At 36.5% G+C, this 17,976-nt stretch overlaps 1 protein-coding gene across 2 annotated transcripts in view; it reads right to left on the bottom strand.

Annotated features, from left to right (window-relative positions):
- RC3H1 (ring finger and CCCH-type domains 1) overlaps positions 1-17,976 on the bottom strand; it is an 80,818-nt gene that overhangs the window by 24,161 nt on the left and 38,681 nt on the right. For both annotated transcript variants that reach the window (XM_039242385.1, XM_039242386.1), the window contains exons 3-9: positions 14,981-15,101; positions 14,015-14,254; positions 13,405-13,580; positions 9,818-10,018; positions 6,556-6,688; positions 1,839-1,957; positions 1-113 (exon numbers count right to left, since the gene is read on the bottom strand). In XM_039242385.1, coding sequence (XP_039098316.1) covers positions 1-113; positions 1,839-1,957; positions 6,556-6,688; positions 9,818-10,018; positions 13,405-13,580; positions 14,015-14,254; positions 14,981-15,101 — 1,103 coding nt within the window. The remainder of the gene's footprint in view (positions 114-1,838; positions 1,958-6,555; positions 6,689-9,817; positions 10,019-13,404; positions 13,581-14,014; positions 14,255-14,980; positions 15,102-17,976) is intronic.

The following is a 17,976-nucleotide window of genomic DNA, read 5'->3' as shown; positions in this document are numbered from 1 at the left end:
TTCTCCAGTTCCTCCTGTGAGTGTGCAAATGTACAGCTGGCCCCACGAGGGCATCCTCCTCTCTGCTTCATGTCGCGACACATGTATGTTTTATATTTGCTGTGCTGTGGAGGCTGAGACCAAAGTTAAAACATTAGACACTGATTTCAGAGTAACCCACACATTTATCTAGACTGTGCAGAGCAAAAAGACACATAGAAAGTCACTCTGTCTGAAGTTTCAGAGTCAAAAAATTAAAGAATGGAGTCCTGAGTTTTTCATGTGTTGGCATAACTTTTCAAACATATAACATCACATAAATCCTGGATTAAACCTCATAAGGATTTTATGATTTTCTTTCCAGGCTCTATATTGGATAAACCAACCATTGGAGTTTAGGACCTTCAAATGTTTAACATATGTTCTAATATTTGTTATGGACAACGCTTGGTATAGCTCTATTTACGACTGTTTTCCTATGATAACAACCCAAATCTACAGTAGGCTCTATAACTGAAAAATACTCTGCAACCAATTCTTTATATGCAGAAGAACATATCAAGAACTTAAAATATCTCTAACAGTACAAATGAAACTTCCTATTTTCAACTCCCATACAAGACAAGGAGGATGGACTTGGCAGTTAATGAGACAGCGAACACAATACTAAGGTAAATGAAACCTGATACATTTGATCACTTATTGACAGAACATAAATTAATCTTATTATTTTTGTTGTGTTCATTGTGATATCTAATGGAACACAGACTTAAAATAAGTTTTTAATCTTTATTTCTCATCGTAAAATAAAATCTGGTCTACATTTATTTAAGAAAATTGTACCCATATTATTCTCCTCAGCAGAGTATGTCTTTAAAAAGACTTTTAAGCAATCTCTATACTCAATATGGGGCTTGAACTCACAACCCCGAGATCAAATGTCACATGCTCTATTGACTGAGCCAGTCAGGCGCACCCCTCAACTCAGTAGGGTATGTTTAATACTTGTTGCCTCTCAAAGAAAAAGGAAATCTTGAAGAAGCTACTGTGTTTTATTTTTTTTAATATTTATTTCTGAGGGAGGGGGCTGAGAGGGAGGGGGAGAGAGAGAATCTCAAGCAGGCTCCATGTTCTTCAGCTCAGAGCCTGACATGGGACTTGAACTCATGATCCTGATCATGACTTAACCCGAAATCAAGAGTCAGACGCTTATCTAACTGAGCCACGAAGGCGCCTCGAAGAAGCTATCGTTAATATTTACCTGAACTAGATAAATTAATATGAAGTTTTAACTTCACAAGCTTATCAGTGCAAAACAGAAGATCTAATGAATCTAACATAAATCCTGAGGGGAAAATAAAATTATTGGGAATAAAACTTAAAACTCTAACCATAATAAACTATTACATTTTATTGCCATACACTTCATTTAAAAGTATTTGAGGAAAATTTGGCCCACTGGCACAAGAGACATTATATGAATAAAAAATGTTAAAATACTGCTACAGAAAAAGTATTGACAAATATGTGAACAGTACTGGACTAGATACGGCATTAAAAAGTGATATACATTGTCAAGCTGAAATAGAATAGTAACCAAAGAGAATCATTTATTTAAATATATACCTTTAGCACAGAATCAAATGCTGCTATATATCCAATGTGAAAAATGACTCCAGTATAACATTAGGCCAACAGGATTATTTAATTTCATTGTTGCCACCTGATTACTAGACTATTGATTAAATTGTACTAAACTAATGTACAGTTCTACAGTCACAGTCTCAAAATACTGATGTTGTCTTGTCAGTTTTGCTTGTATCTGTCACAACATCCATGGTGGCTTACATCCCCCTTACCTGCTGTTGGTCTGCTCCCTTTTTGCTATGGTTCTGGATATAGTCTACCAGCCCATGGACCACCGTCCGCACAGCCACCAGCCCTTTTTCTAGCTGATCCCAAGTGGGAGGAGGAGCATCTACATAACAAGTTCAAAAAAAATTTCAGCAATGCTGTTTGACGTTTTCCCCAATACGAAACTAATAAAAGAGTGAGTGTCAGAATGTCAGTGAAACTGAGTTAGGTTTCATGCAGCTTTTCAGGTAATAACTTATTCACCTAAACATCATTTTAAGGAATGGATTGTAAACTGAAGTAACTACAGGGACAGAGAAGCTAACAGAGAAATTAAGTAGGCCACATGTTAAATGGTGACCGCCATAAGACCCTTAGTGCTGGAAAGAACAACAGAGAGTGACAGGGGCTGTGCTGAACTAGAGTATGGCCCACACCGAAGGCTGTGACTAGCAGTGAACTTCAGCTGGTTGCTGTGGTGTGACGATGCCAGGCTGGTGCTACCAGATACACTGTTCCTGAGGGAAAACTGAAGCTTCAGATTTTCATGTAAAATTACCAAGTCTGTAGGTGTCAGGATCTAAAAAAATTCAGAATATTATGCAGACCGATACTGTGTGGACCAAACAAAACTTAATAGTGGACTGGCCAATCTGCAATGTCCATTTTGAAATTCTGCATAAATCAAGTATTGGTAAACAGACTATTTACAAAGTTTAATAGAAGAATTACTATATGAAGCAACTCTACCACTTATCTTCTTCATTTACTAAGTATCTGTCCAGTGCCAGCACTGTGATTTTATAAAGGAAAAGTTAACCATAAATATGTTCTCTAAGAGAAAATATAAGTGAGAACACAAATAGATAACTTCCTGATAGAGACACTCTGAAAGACTTCTACGTGACAGCAAGAGAATGAGGCTTTGAAGGATGCATGGAGTTTCGTTTGAAAAAAATGAAGATGTAGAGAAGGTGAAGAGAAAGTCATACAAAAGGAATTTTCAGATACCTACTCGTAAGTCCTTAGTATTGTTCTAGCTGCTGGGGAAGCAGTAGTGATCAAAACAAAAACCCATTTTATTCAAAGAGAGAAGACAGACAATAATAAGATAATCATCAAAATACAAACTATTTAGATAATGATGGCTTGGATAAATGGAGCAAAGAAGGGGAATGGGATGGGTATGTGTAAAATTTTAGACTGTGTAGCCTGAGAAGGTCTCTTTAAGAAGGTCATATTTGATTAAAGACCTGAAAGAAGGGCGAGAATGTGCCTTGTGGATAAATCAGGAGAAAAATATTCTAGGCAAAGGTTAGAATAAGTGAGAAGGCTCTCATGTGGTAGGATGCCTGAAATGTTCTGTAGAGGTGACACTGGAAAGAAATGATCAGGTGGAAAAGAATAGGAGACAAGGTTAGAAAGAAGTAAAGAACCCCAGATCACATGGGGCCTGGTAGGTGATGGGAAAGAGTTTCACTTTTAGTTAATGAGGTAAAGCACTGGAGAACTTTTGAGCAGAGGGTTAACAGAATCACTCTGGCTCCTATGCTAAACCCAGACAGACAACAGGCAGCTATTCCATAATCCCTAGAGAGAGGAGAGTGGTAGCAGTGAAAGTGATAAGCAGATACATTTTAAAGGGAGGGCCTACAGGGTATGCTATTGGATCAGATGTACATATGAGAGAAAGAAGAGTTACGGAGATCTCTAACATCTTTGCATTGAGAAAATGAAACAGAAGGTTGGAGCTGCCACTAAAAGGAACGGGAGGAGGTGGGAGCAGTGCTGAGGGCTCACTTTTGGAGAGGTTAAGTTTGAGATTCTTACTAGATATTCAAGTAGACCTGCTGGATATGGAGCAGGAAGATGGATATAAAAAGAATTCAGGAAGAAAGTTAGGACTGGATATAATACATGTTTCTCAGGTACTTTTTTTTTTTTTTTAAGTTTATTTATTTTGAGAGAAAGAGGAAAAGAGAGGCAGAGGGAAAGAGAAAATCCCAAGCAGGCACTCTGTCAATGCAGAGCCCAATGCGGTGGGACTCAATCTCCTGAACTGTGAGATCATGACCTGAGCTGAAATCAAGAGTTGGATGCTTAACCTACTGAGCCACCCAGGTGCCCCGGTTTCACAGATTCTAAATTAACTGCAACATACACTATTATTTTATGTGCCACCAAAACATAAAAAATATTATTAATTAGATTATCATATGTCATTACTTTCAGATGCATACCAATTTCAGAAATGCTAAGATCTGAAAAAAATGTAGGCTTCAAAACTGATGAAATATAGTAAATTTGTGAGTCATATAAATAATATTTAAAGCTATGAGACTAGATGAGATTATCTAGGGAATGGGTATAAACAGAAAGAGATACATAGATTAAAGTATGGGAGCACATCCAAAAACTAGAGGGTATGGAGATGAGAAATTAGCAAAGGACACTCAGAAGGAGGGTCCAGTAAAATAAGAAGGAAACTAGGAAAGTGTGGTGGCCTGGAAGCCGAGTGAGGAAAGTGTTAAAGAGGAACAGACAGTGAACAACAGCATTCGATGCTGCTAAATGATGTCTGAACTCAGTACATGAAGTCACCTGTGACCTTGACAAAGAAGTTATGGTTGAACAGTAGAGATAAATGCCTGATTGGAGGGAGTCCAACAGCATGCAAAGGAAAAAAAAAAAAAGAGAAGAGAGATGGGTAGATGGCAAATGTTGTCAAAAGTGGGTTATGATGACAGGAATATTCGGGTGTTTGTATGTTGACAGAAATCCTCTAGGAGAGAAGAAAACTTGGGGACAATAAAAGGGGATATTGGAGTGACATATTTGTCAAGATGGTATTAGAACATAAGAAGAGAGAGAGGCCTTAGCTCAGAGGCACAACTTATCCACCGTCACACAAGGAGAGCCGAATACACTGGCAGGGATGCAGACAGACAGGTTGGTGGTTGGTGGGGCAGTGACTAAGTGGAAGTGCTCTTCTCTGACTGCTGCGAATAAGGAGCACAGTAGAGAAAAAAGACAATGACTGAGTTCTAAGAATATATCTGATCTAGTTTGATGAAGCAATTGTGGTAGTAAATCCCATCAAGGAAGGTTGATAGAAAATTAGAGGGCCCTGAATGCCACTGTCAAGAGTTCCAAACCTTATTCAATAAGCAATGGGGTGTCACTGAAAGTTTATGAGCATAGAAATAAGATCAGAGATGTGATTTATTCTGCAGCAGTAAGTGGACTGAATTGGAAGAATTAAAATAATAGAGGAAAATGGAAGTCAGCTTGTCTCCGGGAAAGTAATGAAGCCCTCACCCAGGCAGTATTAAGAGGAATGGGATAGAGGGAGATTGTGAAAAAACAGATAGATCCTGTTGTCTGAAAATAGTATGTAGAGCAACAGGAAGGAAAAGATATGAAGTAGGACAAAAGACTCAGGCTTTAAGGGTAAATACCTCAGACGGTGCAGTCATTTAACAGAACACAGGAAGAAGAGCTGGTATTAAGTGAAGAATTTGTGTTGAAGAACAAAGAGGAGATGATGGAGAATCTCAGAAAGCATTTGGAAAGTAAGTCTGGAGTGATGAAGAGATAACAGTGATAGAGATATTTGGGAACCTGTTCTCTGCAGAGGGTAATCAACAGAATGCAGAGAAAACAAAATTCCAAGAATACAACCAGCCTACTTCTCAGTGGGCAAGAGAGGAAAGAGTAGTCAAAGTAAGACAGAAGCAGCATATCTTTATCTACAACAAGGTATTAGGAATTTTTTTGTTTTTTTTTGTGTGTGTGTTTGTTTTTGTTTTTTGTTGTTTTGAGAGCGAAGAGAGCACACATGCAGGATGAGAGAATCCCAGGCAGGCTCCATGCTCTCTGAGCAGAGCCTGACATAGGGCTTGATGTCATGAACCGAGATATCATGACCTAAGCTGAAATCAAGAGTCAGATGCTTAACTGACTGAGCCACCCAGGCACCCCAGGAAAGTTTCTATATTGAGAAATTAGTCAATATCATCATCAAATGCTAGAAGAAGCCCCTTGGGAATAAGAAATGGGGAAATTGCTAGTGAATGATTAGAGTTTTAACCCAGTAGCAGTAATAAAACACAGAGACAATAGGACACGAGGATTTTAAAATACCTTAGAAGTGAAAAATGAAGACTGAGTGATATTCAGGTCAAGGGGAAGGAGTAAAAAAGGGCCGATAAAGTAAAAATATGCAGGACAGGATACTTAATGAATGAATTATATAATTATATATATGTAATATGTATAATATATAATATATATAATTCATACTTTTCCTATGTCCTTAGTTGCATTTTCTTGGTCACATTTTAATATATATATACCTAAATTATATTTCTATATAATGTGTGGGTATGAATAAAAATGAGAGAATTTGAGTTTTGTCAAAGCAGGCAAGAATTTAAGTACAGCACAATTTTATGACGCAAGAAAGAGAAAACACAAAGGATCCCAGAGTGAATTACTTTCCTGGTGAAGTGAGCAGTACAGTAAAAAGTATTAAATAAGTGTTAGTTGAAGCAACAAAGAGATAAAAAGATTGTGGCCAGAAATTTAAATACTGTGTAAAAGGTCTGGAATAACTACTCTGGGAAATTCTTGAGGAATGCAACAAAAGAAAATTAAAAGAATCACTGAGCAGCACTGAGACACACACAGGACAGACCCCTTATTTTCCTTGGGTTTCTTTACCTGGACTAGGGTCAATGCTTGCCAAGAGCTCCAAATGGGGTCTCAGTCGGTTCAAGTTTGCTGGGTCTCCAGTTCGCTGGAGAGCAATTGTTAGTTCCTGAACACTCTGTGCAAAAGAGGCTGGGGTCTGCAACTTAAAAAAGACAAATATTAACTTTCTAAAAACTAGATAATCTTTTTAAAATAAAGATTATTTGAAATACTGCAATCATTTTTGCAATTTATTACATTTAATTTTATCCTCCCACATACTTCATGCTTTGGCCAGACTGGAGTACCTACTGCCTAAACAAACCCCGCACTCGCCTGCACTCACAGCGTGGCATACTGTAACTTTCTTCCCTCTGATGCGAGACCTCAATTCCTCAATTTGGAAGTATACTCTTTCCATTTTATATTTCCATGCTATGTTTCCATAGCAGACTCAATCTGAAGTCCATCTGCTATACAGACTAAATAATTTCAAAAGTCCACTCCAGCTTAAAAAATAAATCATACAGTGGTTTGGGATTCTTGGAAGCTATCAATTGTGTATTTTCCTAAAGTTCTATGACATACTTCTTATATTAACTCTCTTGAGATGGACACACATATGACCTTTAAGAGGGGAAATTGATTAGATTATAGTAAACTAAAGGTTCTTACTTGGAAAATTTAGCTATGTACTTTATTAATATAGATCAGAATTTTTCACCTCCAAAATATCACTCTTTAAAAGGTAATTTTTTAAAAGCATACATTTTAAAAAACATGAAAAATTAGAGATCATTCAGAACCATGAATGCTGACATGCCTTTATTCAATTTTTTCATCTTTGCATACTTTTTATACACTCATAATCAGTCATTTATAAACTTAAAAAGCATTTTTATATTGCTAACCTTTTTTTTTTAATGTTTTATTATTTCTAGGAGAGAGAGAGAGAGAAAGCATGAGCAGGGGAGGGTCAGAGAGAAAGGGAGTCACAGACTGAAACAGGCTCCAGGCTCTGAGCTGGCAGTCAGCACAGAGCCCGACGCGGGGCTTTAACCCACGAACCGCGAGATCATGACCTAAGCTAAAGTCGGATTCTTAACTTACTAAGCCACCCAGGCGCCCCTATTGCTAACCTTTTTAATTATGAAATATTTCAAAGTGTCTAATATGACGACAACACCCATGTATCTACCGCCAAGACTTAATAAAAATATTTCACTGACTTTTAAAGCAATTAAATGCCTTTGAACTCATAATCTTTTTGGAAGTTTGGATTATTTCCTTAAAGTAAGTTCCTGGGAAGAGTAAATTTGATTAAAAGACATGAAACTTTTGTTTTTATTCAGTGACAAACTGTTTCCCAAAAGATCTGTAATACATTTTACAAACCATCAGCAATGTACAGCAGTGTACGTCTCTTTGGCTGATATTAATTAATAGGCAATATTTGTTATGTCACTATTTTAAATGTGTATTTAATGATTATTAGATTTGAATTCTATCTCATCAATTAGATATATTTCCTCTTTGTGAACTGATAATTCATGTTTCTTTGTCCAGTAATTTACTATGGTTATTGCTTTTCATATCACTTTTAATAAATTATCTGCAGTGTCCAACACAGTAGTTATTAGCAGTGAGTGGCTATTTACGTTTAATTTAATAAAATAAACTAAAAATGTGGTTCTTCAGTTGCACAGTCACATTCTGGTTGCTAAATGGCTGTGGGTGGTTAGTGATCGCCAATTAGTGCATTTATAGAACATGTTCATTACCACAGAAAATTCTACGGCTCTACATAATAAGATGCTACATACACCGAAAGTTTGTTTACCAGTTCGTTGTAAGGTCTCTGGATATTAAATTCAAACTACTGCTCATGATGTGAGGATACTGTTACAGGATAAACTATATAGTCTAGTTCATACAAAAGGTCAACCTCCTTAGAGAATCTTTAAAAGCAAGCCAAGTTTCTCTTCAGAGATAGAGAGCTACTCCTATAAGAGACCATTACTAAGACTTCAAAACATTATAATCGGCCAGCTGCATAATTTCAGACCCAGGAGTTGCAGGTAAACTTTGGGCCAAAGTATCTTGAAAAGATTTATAGGACAAAACACGTAATATATATTATACTGGAAATTATGTAACAGGCAGTTATAACTTTCACAACCTTTGACATCAATACACTACACTATGCTCAAAGAATCCTATCTTTAGGAATAACAAAATAAATTAAATAAATAAATAAATAAAGGTGGCAGAAGAGTCTGGAAAGAAAGATGGCTAAGAACATGGATTCTAGAGTCACTTTACTCAAGCTCGAATCCAACCCTGCAATGATTACCTATGTTACTCTGGAGAAATTAACCTCTCCTTGTCTTTGTATAAAAGGCATAATACAGGTCTATGGAAAGGATTAATTGATTATTTAAAGCCACCAGCATTGGTAGGCTCTCAGTAAGTAAGTGTTAAAGAGTATATTATATTTAGACTACACTTATATCTTGAATTTAATTTCTATAAATTAAATGTGAGTTGGACTCTAATGAAACAAGTATTTAAGGTAAAATAATAAAAATTAACGCTATTACTGAATGTAATGTATTTACATGCTGCTTTAAGACTTTTTTTGTACACTTTCATATATTTCATGTTGAATTACAACGAAAACAATTACAGTATTACCCTAGTTTTAACAAAATTTAGTTCTTAGAGTCAGTAATAAACAATGGAGCCTATGTGTATGTATTCTAGGGATCTTTTTATCATAACAGAAAAAGTTGAAGTAAGTTTACTGAAAAGTTGAACAAACCTAGAATAATTAGTAACTTATTATGTGAAATTATTGTGGCTAAGAATCGTAAGAAATCTCAACTTATACATCTTCCAGACCATTAAATGGCTGTTATAGGAAGACGATAAAGGTCTTTAGAAAAGGGGCTTAACTAACACAATGATTAAAACTCAGGGAACAAAGAAAGAAGGAAGAGAGGCAACAATAATAAGAGATGGAAGACCCTCAGAAGAATACTAAAGAGTGCTGGATAAAGCATTAGAATGCTAATGAAATCATATATGAATGATGTCAATTTTACATCAATTCAATTTATATGAACTGGTAATGATGTGACTAGTTGTGAGACTCAGCTACAGATAACATACCTTGGAAGAGCCTGACTACAGTATTAACTTTAACATACATTTGTTAAATGAATAAATTACTAACTCATGAATTACCAAAACTCCAAGACTGGTCTAAGAAGTAAGGAAAAAAAGCGTCTACCTTGTCAATGATTGACTGCATATGAGACTTGTGAGACTGGTCTCCATAAAGCAATGAGGACCACTGGTCTGGTGCAATCCGCAAGCCGGCTTCCATGGCAATCTGCACTATCTGGGAGTCGTGTTCTCGCCGCAGAGCTTCATATGTTCTAAATTCTTCTTTCAGCTGCATCAAAGAAGAGTCTTCATCACGTTTGGTGACCTAGTATGACACACATAATCTCATAATGAGTCAGGTAAGAAACAAATTGACTCTGTATTTTATATGAACACATACAGAGAACAATTTTTAATATAACAAATTTCTTTTAGCAACAATAGCAAAATAAAATGAACCCAGTGTTTTGCCTGTAAAACATTACCCCTTTATAGATGTCAAAATCTTCTGAATAGGTCTTAAAGAATGAATGAGTATGTGCTGGAGCAAAGTCCCAAAACTGGATATATCTTAACGCATATATAGTTTAAATTGTAGGAGTGTGTGTATGCATTTTCCCCTAAATGTTTATTGAACAGAAAAAGAATGAGCACAAGTGGGGGGGGAGAGGGGAGAAGGGAGAGAGGGAGAGGGAAAGGGAGAGAGGGAGAGAGAGAGAGAGGGAGAGAGGGAGAGAGGGAGAGAGAGTGAGAATACCAAGCAGGCTGCATGCTCAGCATGGCACCCAATGCGGGGCTCAATCTCATGAACCTGGGATCATGACCTGAGCTGAAACCAGGACACTCAACCAACTAAAACACCTAGGCATCCCTGCATATGCATTTCTGAAAAGAAAAAAATACGTGGGGTGCCTGGCTGGCTCAGTCAGTTAGAGCATGTGACTCTTGGTCTCAGGGTCATGAGTTCAAGCCCCATGTTGTGTGTGGAGCCTACTTTTTTATATATACGTGTGTGTGTTAACAAGGTAAAATATATTCTAAAATATGTTAGAATACAGGTGACCCTGGACAAGAATTAATTTACTTTGATTTGCTAAGCCTTTGGCCTAAATCCAGCTTGACTCAAAATGTAACAATATAACAAAAAATAACAGCGGTACCTACCTCAACAAGCCTAGAGAATTAAATGAGTTAATGTCAATTATGATGGTTAATAAGTTAACGCACTGACTAGCACATACTAAGAGCTCAATAAGTTTTAATCATTTTAATTACTAAAAGATATTATCATCATCATTATTATTTTACACTTTCTGATGGAGGCCTAGCCTGCAAAACTCCATGGAAAATTAAGCTAAGCACAGATGATAGTTAAAATCACACAAGCATCTGAATGATGCTCTATCAGTTCAGAGTACCAGCTAGCTCAATGCCAGGCAAGCCCAAGATTAATAATCCACAGTTATGAAGAAGAAAAACACATTGCTTTTTTCAGAATAAATACATCAGTATTTTTTTTCTTCTTTAAAAAACATTGCCTTTATTCCCATAAGGACTCAATTTCCTCTAGTAGAAAATTCTCATTTTTTTTTCCATCAAAGAAAACTACAGAAGATGTTAGTCAAGATTTCTAGAACATACTGGTATTATATTTTAAAATGTATTCCATTCTTATTACAAGAAGGTCTAACTTAAATTTTGTTAGGTAAGTCCATGGAACAACCAATAGATTAAAAAAAAAAAAAACCCAAGAACTAGAGTCACAAAAACAAAATGTATTTTGCCACTATTCAAAGGCAAGTCAAATGACCAAATGTATATGGGTATATACAAAAACATCCTCTCAATATAGGCTAAACCTTATTAAATTGTAGACTGTTTTCTACCTGATATATTAGGGGTCTCTGGACTTGGCTCTCAAAACTCTCTCTTAACTAAAGACCAAAGATTTCTAAGAGATGCAATGCTTAAAGTACGTCCTGGAACTACAACTGTACCAAGAAGGATCAGAATTATCCCAGTTTGAAAAGGTTTTTCAAATGGAAATACAAGAGATGCTGAAAGGACACAGCTACAACACAACACATGGACACACACAGCTGCAAGCAAGAAGGAAAATGCTTAGAGAATTAAATCAGTTACATTTAGTTAATGTTTAATTGTTAATATTATTTAACCATTAATAATTGTTAATATTATATTAAATGTTAATAATGAATAGTTAATATGTTTAATTTAGTTAATATGTACCAATAGTACATTATTACTGGCAAGAGAAGAAAGCAGGTAGACAATAAAGAAAAATAATCATGACCCAAGTGATAAATAACTAGATTTTTACAAATTTCCAAGTCTCTCTTTAATTACTATTAATGCTTCTAATTAGGATTGAGAAGGGTTTAATGTAGGTATTCTGGGGTTTTCAGATCGCTTATTCTTCACAGAAGACTAGATTTCCTTTTCTTTCTTTTTATTTTTTAAGCTTGCAATACTGTATCTGTCTGGTACTGTTAGGAGAGAATAGAGAAGTCTGGAAACTGGCAGACATTCTAAAATGTATTCCAGGTGACACTGTAAAATCATGTTATTACAATCATTAAGACAAATGTTGAGTTATATTTAGGGACAATCTGAACCAGTTGGGAGTTATTTTGGCTAGTGTTTCTCACAGTTCCAGAGACACCTAAGGCAAAGACAGGGTTGGGTACAAACCTGGAGTCCACACCTCATTTTCAGTATATATTTAATCTGACTCTAGAAAGAAACTTATGAATGTTGGCCTTTAGTTAGAGCTTTAAGAATCTTTTTCTAATTAAATTGGTATGCTTTCCTGCTGATTCTGTGAACCATTTTTATCTTTCTCAGAAAATGAGAGAATAGACTATAATAGGATGTAGGATTTTTTAGTTTGAGTGTCAGATGAGGGGACATGGTGAGGGGACATGGTGACCCAGGAACGGATTTCCTTATAGGCTGTTATGAATTAAAAAAATTTTAGAGAAATGCCTCCCTGGTTCATGAAGTACTAGTTATCTGTTGTGTCAAAAGTAGGAGGCCTTAGATGGGGCACCTGTGTGGCTTAGTCAGTTAATCATCTGACTTCAGCTCAGGTCATGATCTTGTGGTTTGTGAGTTCAAGCCCCACATTGGGCTGGCTCTCTGCTGTCAGTGCTGGGAGCTCACTTAGGATCCTGTCTCCCTCTCTCTGCCCCTCCCTGGGTTGCGCACACACGCTCCCGCTCCCTTTCCCTTTCTCTCAAAAATAAACATTAAAAAAAGAAGAGGAGGAAGAAGCCTTGACATTAGGAAGTCAGGAAAACAAGATATGTAATGAGCACCAATGCTTTAGTGCTGATTCAATCTGGGATACAAAAGAATATGTCCAGCCACACTATCTACACTGAACACAAGATGGCAAACGGAGCTCCAGTACCATAGGTATACGTGGAATTACAGCAGGAGCAAAGAGCCAAATAAAATTTCCTCCTACTTCAGTGACTCTCTGCTCAGACCAATTCAGCTTATAGTCTTCGTGGGGAAAGGACACAATTTAACACTCTCCTCAAATATAAAAATCTATATAAGCCTCAGTTTATGCTGTTCAATATTTAACATACAAAATTCAATGTAACATTAAACTCAAAGATTTACTATTTAAGTCTGGGAAAAAGACAATGTTTCCATTCAAGCCCACATAGCACTGGTTCTTACCTTGAAGCAGGAGGCCCTATAAAGGAGCTGGACAACATGCCCAATGCTAGTTTTAGAGGCTTGAGGAAACCGTGGCTCCAACCTTTGCACCACAAAGAGAACCAATACTTTTCTTGACAAAGCAGAACCATCTTCTAAGGCCAAGAGAACTAGCTTTAGAGCTTCCTCCTGCATTGCTAGGAAAAGTTGGGCAAAACCAAAGTTTATCATGTGCAAGGTTAAGATAAATCTATTTATTAGAAGGGCAATTCTCAATACTCAAAAAGCTCTGTAAGTGCCACTTAATTGATGGGCAACACAACACAAAAAAACACATGTTCACAGTTATACTTTCTGTTTTGGGGCAATTTTATATTACACTCTATATTTTATTTAAGAAAACAGATAAAAAATTAACACATTCAAGAAATATTTCTATCAAAATGCAAACTTTTGACATTTACAGAAAAGTTTTAAGTACACTACAAAGCTGACGTGGAATTACCCAAGCCATGATCGTCAAGTGGGATATTATTTGGTAACAACAGAATACTGCAAAGAACTAGCCTTTGCACATTGCACATTACATTTAGAATTACTAGCTTAGTAAATATCAAATTTAATCACATACCTGGTCCAAGGAACTGGCAGCCCCTAGCTCTGACTGCTGCCCAAAGATTGGAGGACAGTTGCTGAGGGTTCTGGTGTTGAAGAATGAGCTCTGTAACTGTTCGTTCCCCTAAAGATCGAGCTGCTCTCATAGCACGAATCCTGCCTTCCTCTTCCACAAGTTGGCAGTGGACCAGAGTCACCAGCTTCCTCTGCATTGGGCGACTGAGAACACTCTGAGTAGTGCTATTCAGACCCACTCCTTTCAAAGAGAGCAAAAAGTTATTTCTAGGTTTAAAAGTCCAGAAAAATTTCCTCTGATGGGCTGACTGACTTAATGGATATGTGAATAGTTCTGGTTTCTACTATGATATTTAAAATAAACAGTAGATGAAATGATACCAAAAACAGCCTAGTTTGCATTTTAAAAACATACAAAAGTTGTTATCTCATGTAAAAATAATATTCATTACAACATTAAATATATCATTATTCGTCATAACCATGGAGGAACAAAGAAAAAAGGCCAGGCAAAATTATTAATTAATTTAAGACCCAAATCTTGAGGTCCTAACAATTCTGGCATATTATTTCATAATGGCTAATTTTACATTCCTACTGAAATAATAAGCCATAATGGCAATGCAGTAACAGCAACTTCCAATTTTATTACATTCTCTAAGGCACATCATATAAAACTGAATAGAAGGCAGACAATCTGGAGTTGTCAAATGATGGAGAGCCCTGCTGAAACTACTAGTATATTCTCACTTACTTTTGCAACTCATTCAAATGTTTCCAACATCACAGAAACTCTAAATTCATCTATTTGAATGGTTTGTAATGATATTATTTAGTACTAGTGGGGTTTGATTTACAATAAATAAGTGAATTTCATTAACATTCACTTATAGCCCACAATTTTTATGGTAAGAAAAACATCTTTCATTAAACATTTACTTGGCATGGATAATTGCATCTGATTTACCTCTAGCACTGCTGAGTGGTTTCAGGTACAATGCTAACTCTTCTACACATTTCTTGGCTTCCTCATAATGCTTTGTATCTTCAACCCCACTACACAGAGTAATGGGCTGCTGCTCAGGGACCTTGAGGTCAAAAGAGAAGGTCTCTATGAGTGCTCACTAATTAATTAATAAACAATTAATTAATTTTACTGAGTATATTTTATGCACTGCTACTCTAACAGTGGTAACATCAAAACTCCCACTAAATTTACTGAAGTCTTTCAAAAGACCTTTTCCATACTAACACAAAATTTAATGTATTATTTTGGTTTTATAACTGCTTTACTGAAATATAATTTGTATACCATGTAGATGACCCACTGACAATATATAATTAAATGGTTTTTAGTATATTCACAGGTGTGTAACCATTACAATTTTAGAACATTTTCATCACCCCTCCAAAGAACCCCGTACTCTTAAACTGTCACTCCTCCCATATTTCCTCCCAACTCTCCACCTATAAGAAAATACTAATTGATTTCCTGTCTTTTAGGGATTTGCCTATTTTGGACATTACGTGAAAACAGAATCATAGAATGACTATACCACTTTGAGTTCTCACCAGCAATAAAGAAGTTTCTGTTGCTCCACATCCTCACCAGCATTTGGTATTATCAGTGTTTTAGACTCTGAAGCTATTCTAATTAGCGTATAGCAGTACCTCGTTGTTTTAATTTGCAATTCCTTAATGACAAATGATGTTGAGCAACTTTTCATTTGCTCATTTGCTATCCGTACATCTTCTCTGGTGAGGTATCGATTCAGATCTCTGCCCATTTTAAAATTACGTCTTTTTATTATTGAGTTTTAAGAGTCTTTATTACATCCGAGACAACTTTCTTTTAGCTATATGAGTTACAATTATTTTCTCTCATTCTGTGAGTTATTCTTTCACTCCCTGACGGTGTCCTTTGAAGCACAAAGTTTTAAGCCTTGATTCAGTTCAATTGATCTTTTATTCCTTGTACTTTTTATGTCATATCTTCTGCCAACTCCAAGGTTATGAAGACTTATACCTATATTTTCTTTTTTTTTTTGCATTTTATTTTTAAAAAATTTTTCTTAAATAGTCAAGTTGGTTTCCATATAACACCCACTGCTCATCCCCACAAGTGCTCTCCCCCATGCCCATTACTCGCCCTCCCCCTCCCCCACCCTCATCAGTCCTCAGTTTGTTATCAGCATTCAAGAGTCTCTCATGGTTTGCCTCCCTCCCTCTCGTCAACTATTTTTCCCCTTCTTCTCCCCCATGGTCCTCCGTTAAGTTCCTCCTAATCCTCCTATACGTGCAAACATATGGTATCTGTCCTTCTCTGCCTGAGATATTTCGCTCAGCATAACACCCTCAAGTTCCATCCACACTGCTACAAATGGCCAGATTTCATTCTTTTTCATTGCCATGTAGTATTCCATTGTAAGATAAACCACATCTTCTTGATCCATTTGTCAGTTGATGGACACTCTAGGCTCTTGCCATGTTTTGGCTATTATTGAGAGTGCTGCTATGACATTAGGGTACATGTGCCCCTATGCATCAGCACTCCTGTATCCCTTGGGCAAATTCCTAGCAGTGCTATTCCTGGGTCATAGGGGAGTTCTATTGTTCATTTTTTGAGGAATCTCCATACTGTTTTCCAGAGGGGCTGCACCAGTTTGCATTCCCACCAACAGTGTAGGAGGGTGTCCATTTCTCCACATCCTTGCCAGCACCTAGAGTCTCCTGATTTGTTCATTTTAGCCACTCTGACCGGTGTGAGGTGGTATCTCAGTGTGGTTTTGATTTGTATTTCCCTGATGAGGAGGGACGCTGAGCAAACTTTCATGTGTCTGTTGGCCATCTGGATGTCTTCTTTGGAGAAGTGTCTGTTCATACCTTCTGCCCATTTCTTCACTGGATTATTTGTTTTTCAGGTGTGGAGTTTGGTGAGTTGCTTATAGATTTTGGATACTAGCCCTTTATCTGATATGTCATTTGCAATTATCTTTTCCCATTCTGTCAGTTGCCTATTAGTTTTATTGTTTCCTTTGCCGTGTAGAAGCTTTTAATCTTGATGAAGTCCCAATAGTTCATATTTTTGCCTATATTTTAAGAGTTCTGCAGTTTTAACTTTTACATTCAGCCTTTGGTTAATTTTGAGTTAATTTTTGTATATGGGGTGAAGTAGGGGCCCAAATTGATCCTTTTACATTTGGATATCCAAGTTTTCCATAATCACTTGTTGGAAAGACTGTCCTTTCTTCACTGAATGGTCTTGGCAATGTCAAAAATCATTTCATATGTGTGTTTACTTCTGGACTCTATTCGACTGATCTAAATGTTTGTCTTTATATCCATATCACATTGTATATCAGTATCACACTGTAGCTTTGCAGTTTCAAAATCTGGAGCACAATTCTTCCAACTTTGTTCTTTTCCAAGATTGTTTTGACTATTTGTGGTCCCTTCTGATACCATACAAATTTTAGGTTGGGTTTTTTTTTCCCTTGCCAATAAACAAAAACACACCACTGGGACTTTGATAGAGCTTGCATTGAATCTGTAGATTGCTTTGGGTCTGCCAATCCATGAACATGCAATGTCTTTCCATGTATGTATGTATGTATGTATGTATGTCTTCTCTATTTTTTTCAGCAATGTTTTGCTGTTTTCCGTGCCTAAGTCTTTCAGCTTTGTTAAATTTATTCCTAAGTATTTTATTATTTTGATGCTGCCACAGTGGAACTGTTTTCTTAGTTTCCTTTCAGATTGTTCATTGTTAGTGTATAAAAATGCAACTAATTTTTGCATGTTGATTTTATATACTGCAATTTTGCTTAATTCATGCAGTAACTCTAACAGTTTTCAACGGAACTCTTTAGGGCTAAAATAGTGACTACTACACATTAAAATGCCCTATCCTCAAATTTCATAAACATTAGTAGTTTCAGTTAAGATATGACATAGTCTTACTCA

The sequence above is a fragment of the Hyaena hyaena genome, unplaced genomic scaffold (genome assembly GCF_003009895.1).
Source record: "Hyaena hyaena isolate Hyena2069 unplaced genomic scaffold, ASM300989v1 scaffold_209, whole genome shotgun sequence".
Classification (NCBI taxonomy): domain Eukaryota; kingdom Metazoa; phylum Chordata; class Mammalia; order Carnivora; family Hyaenidae; genus Hyaena; species Hyaena hyaena.
This window is presented reverse-complemented; position numbering and strand designations above follow the sequence as displayed.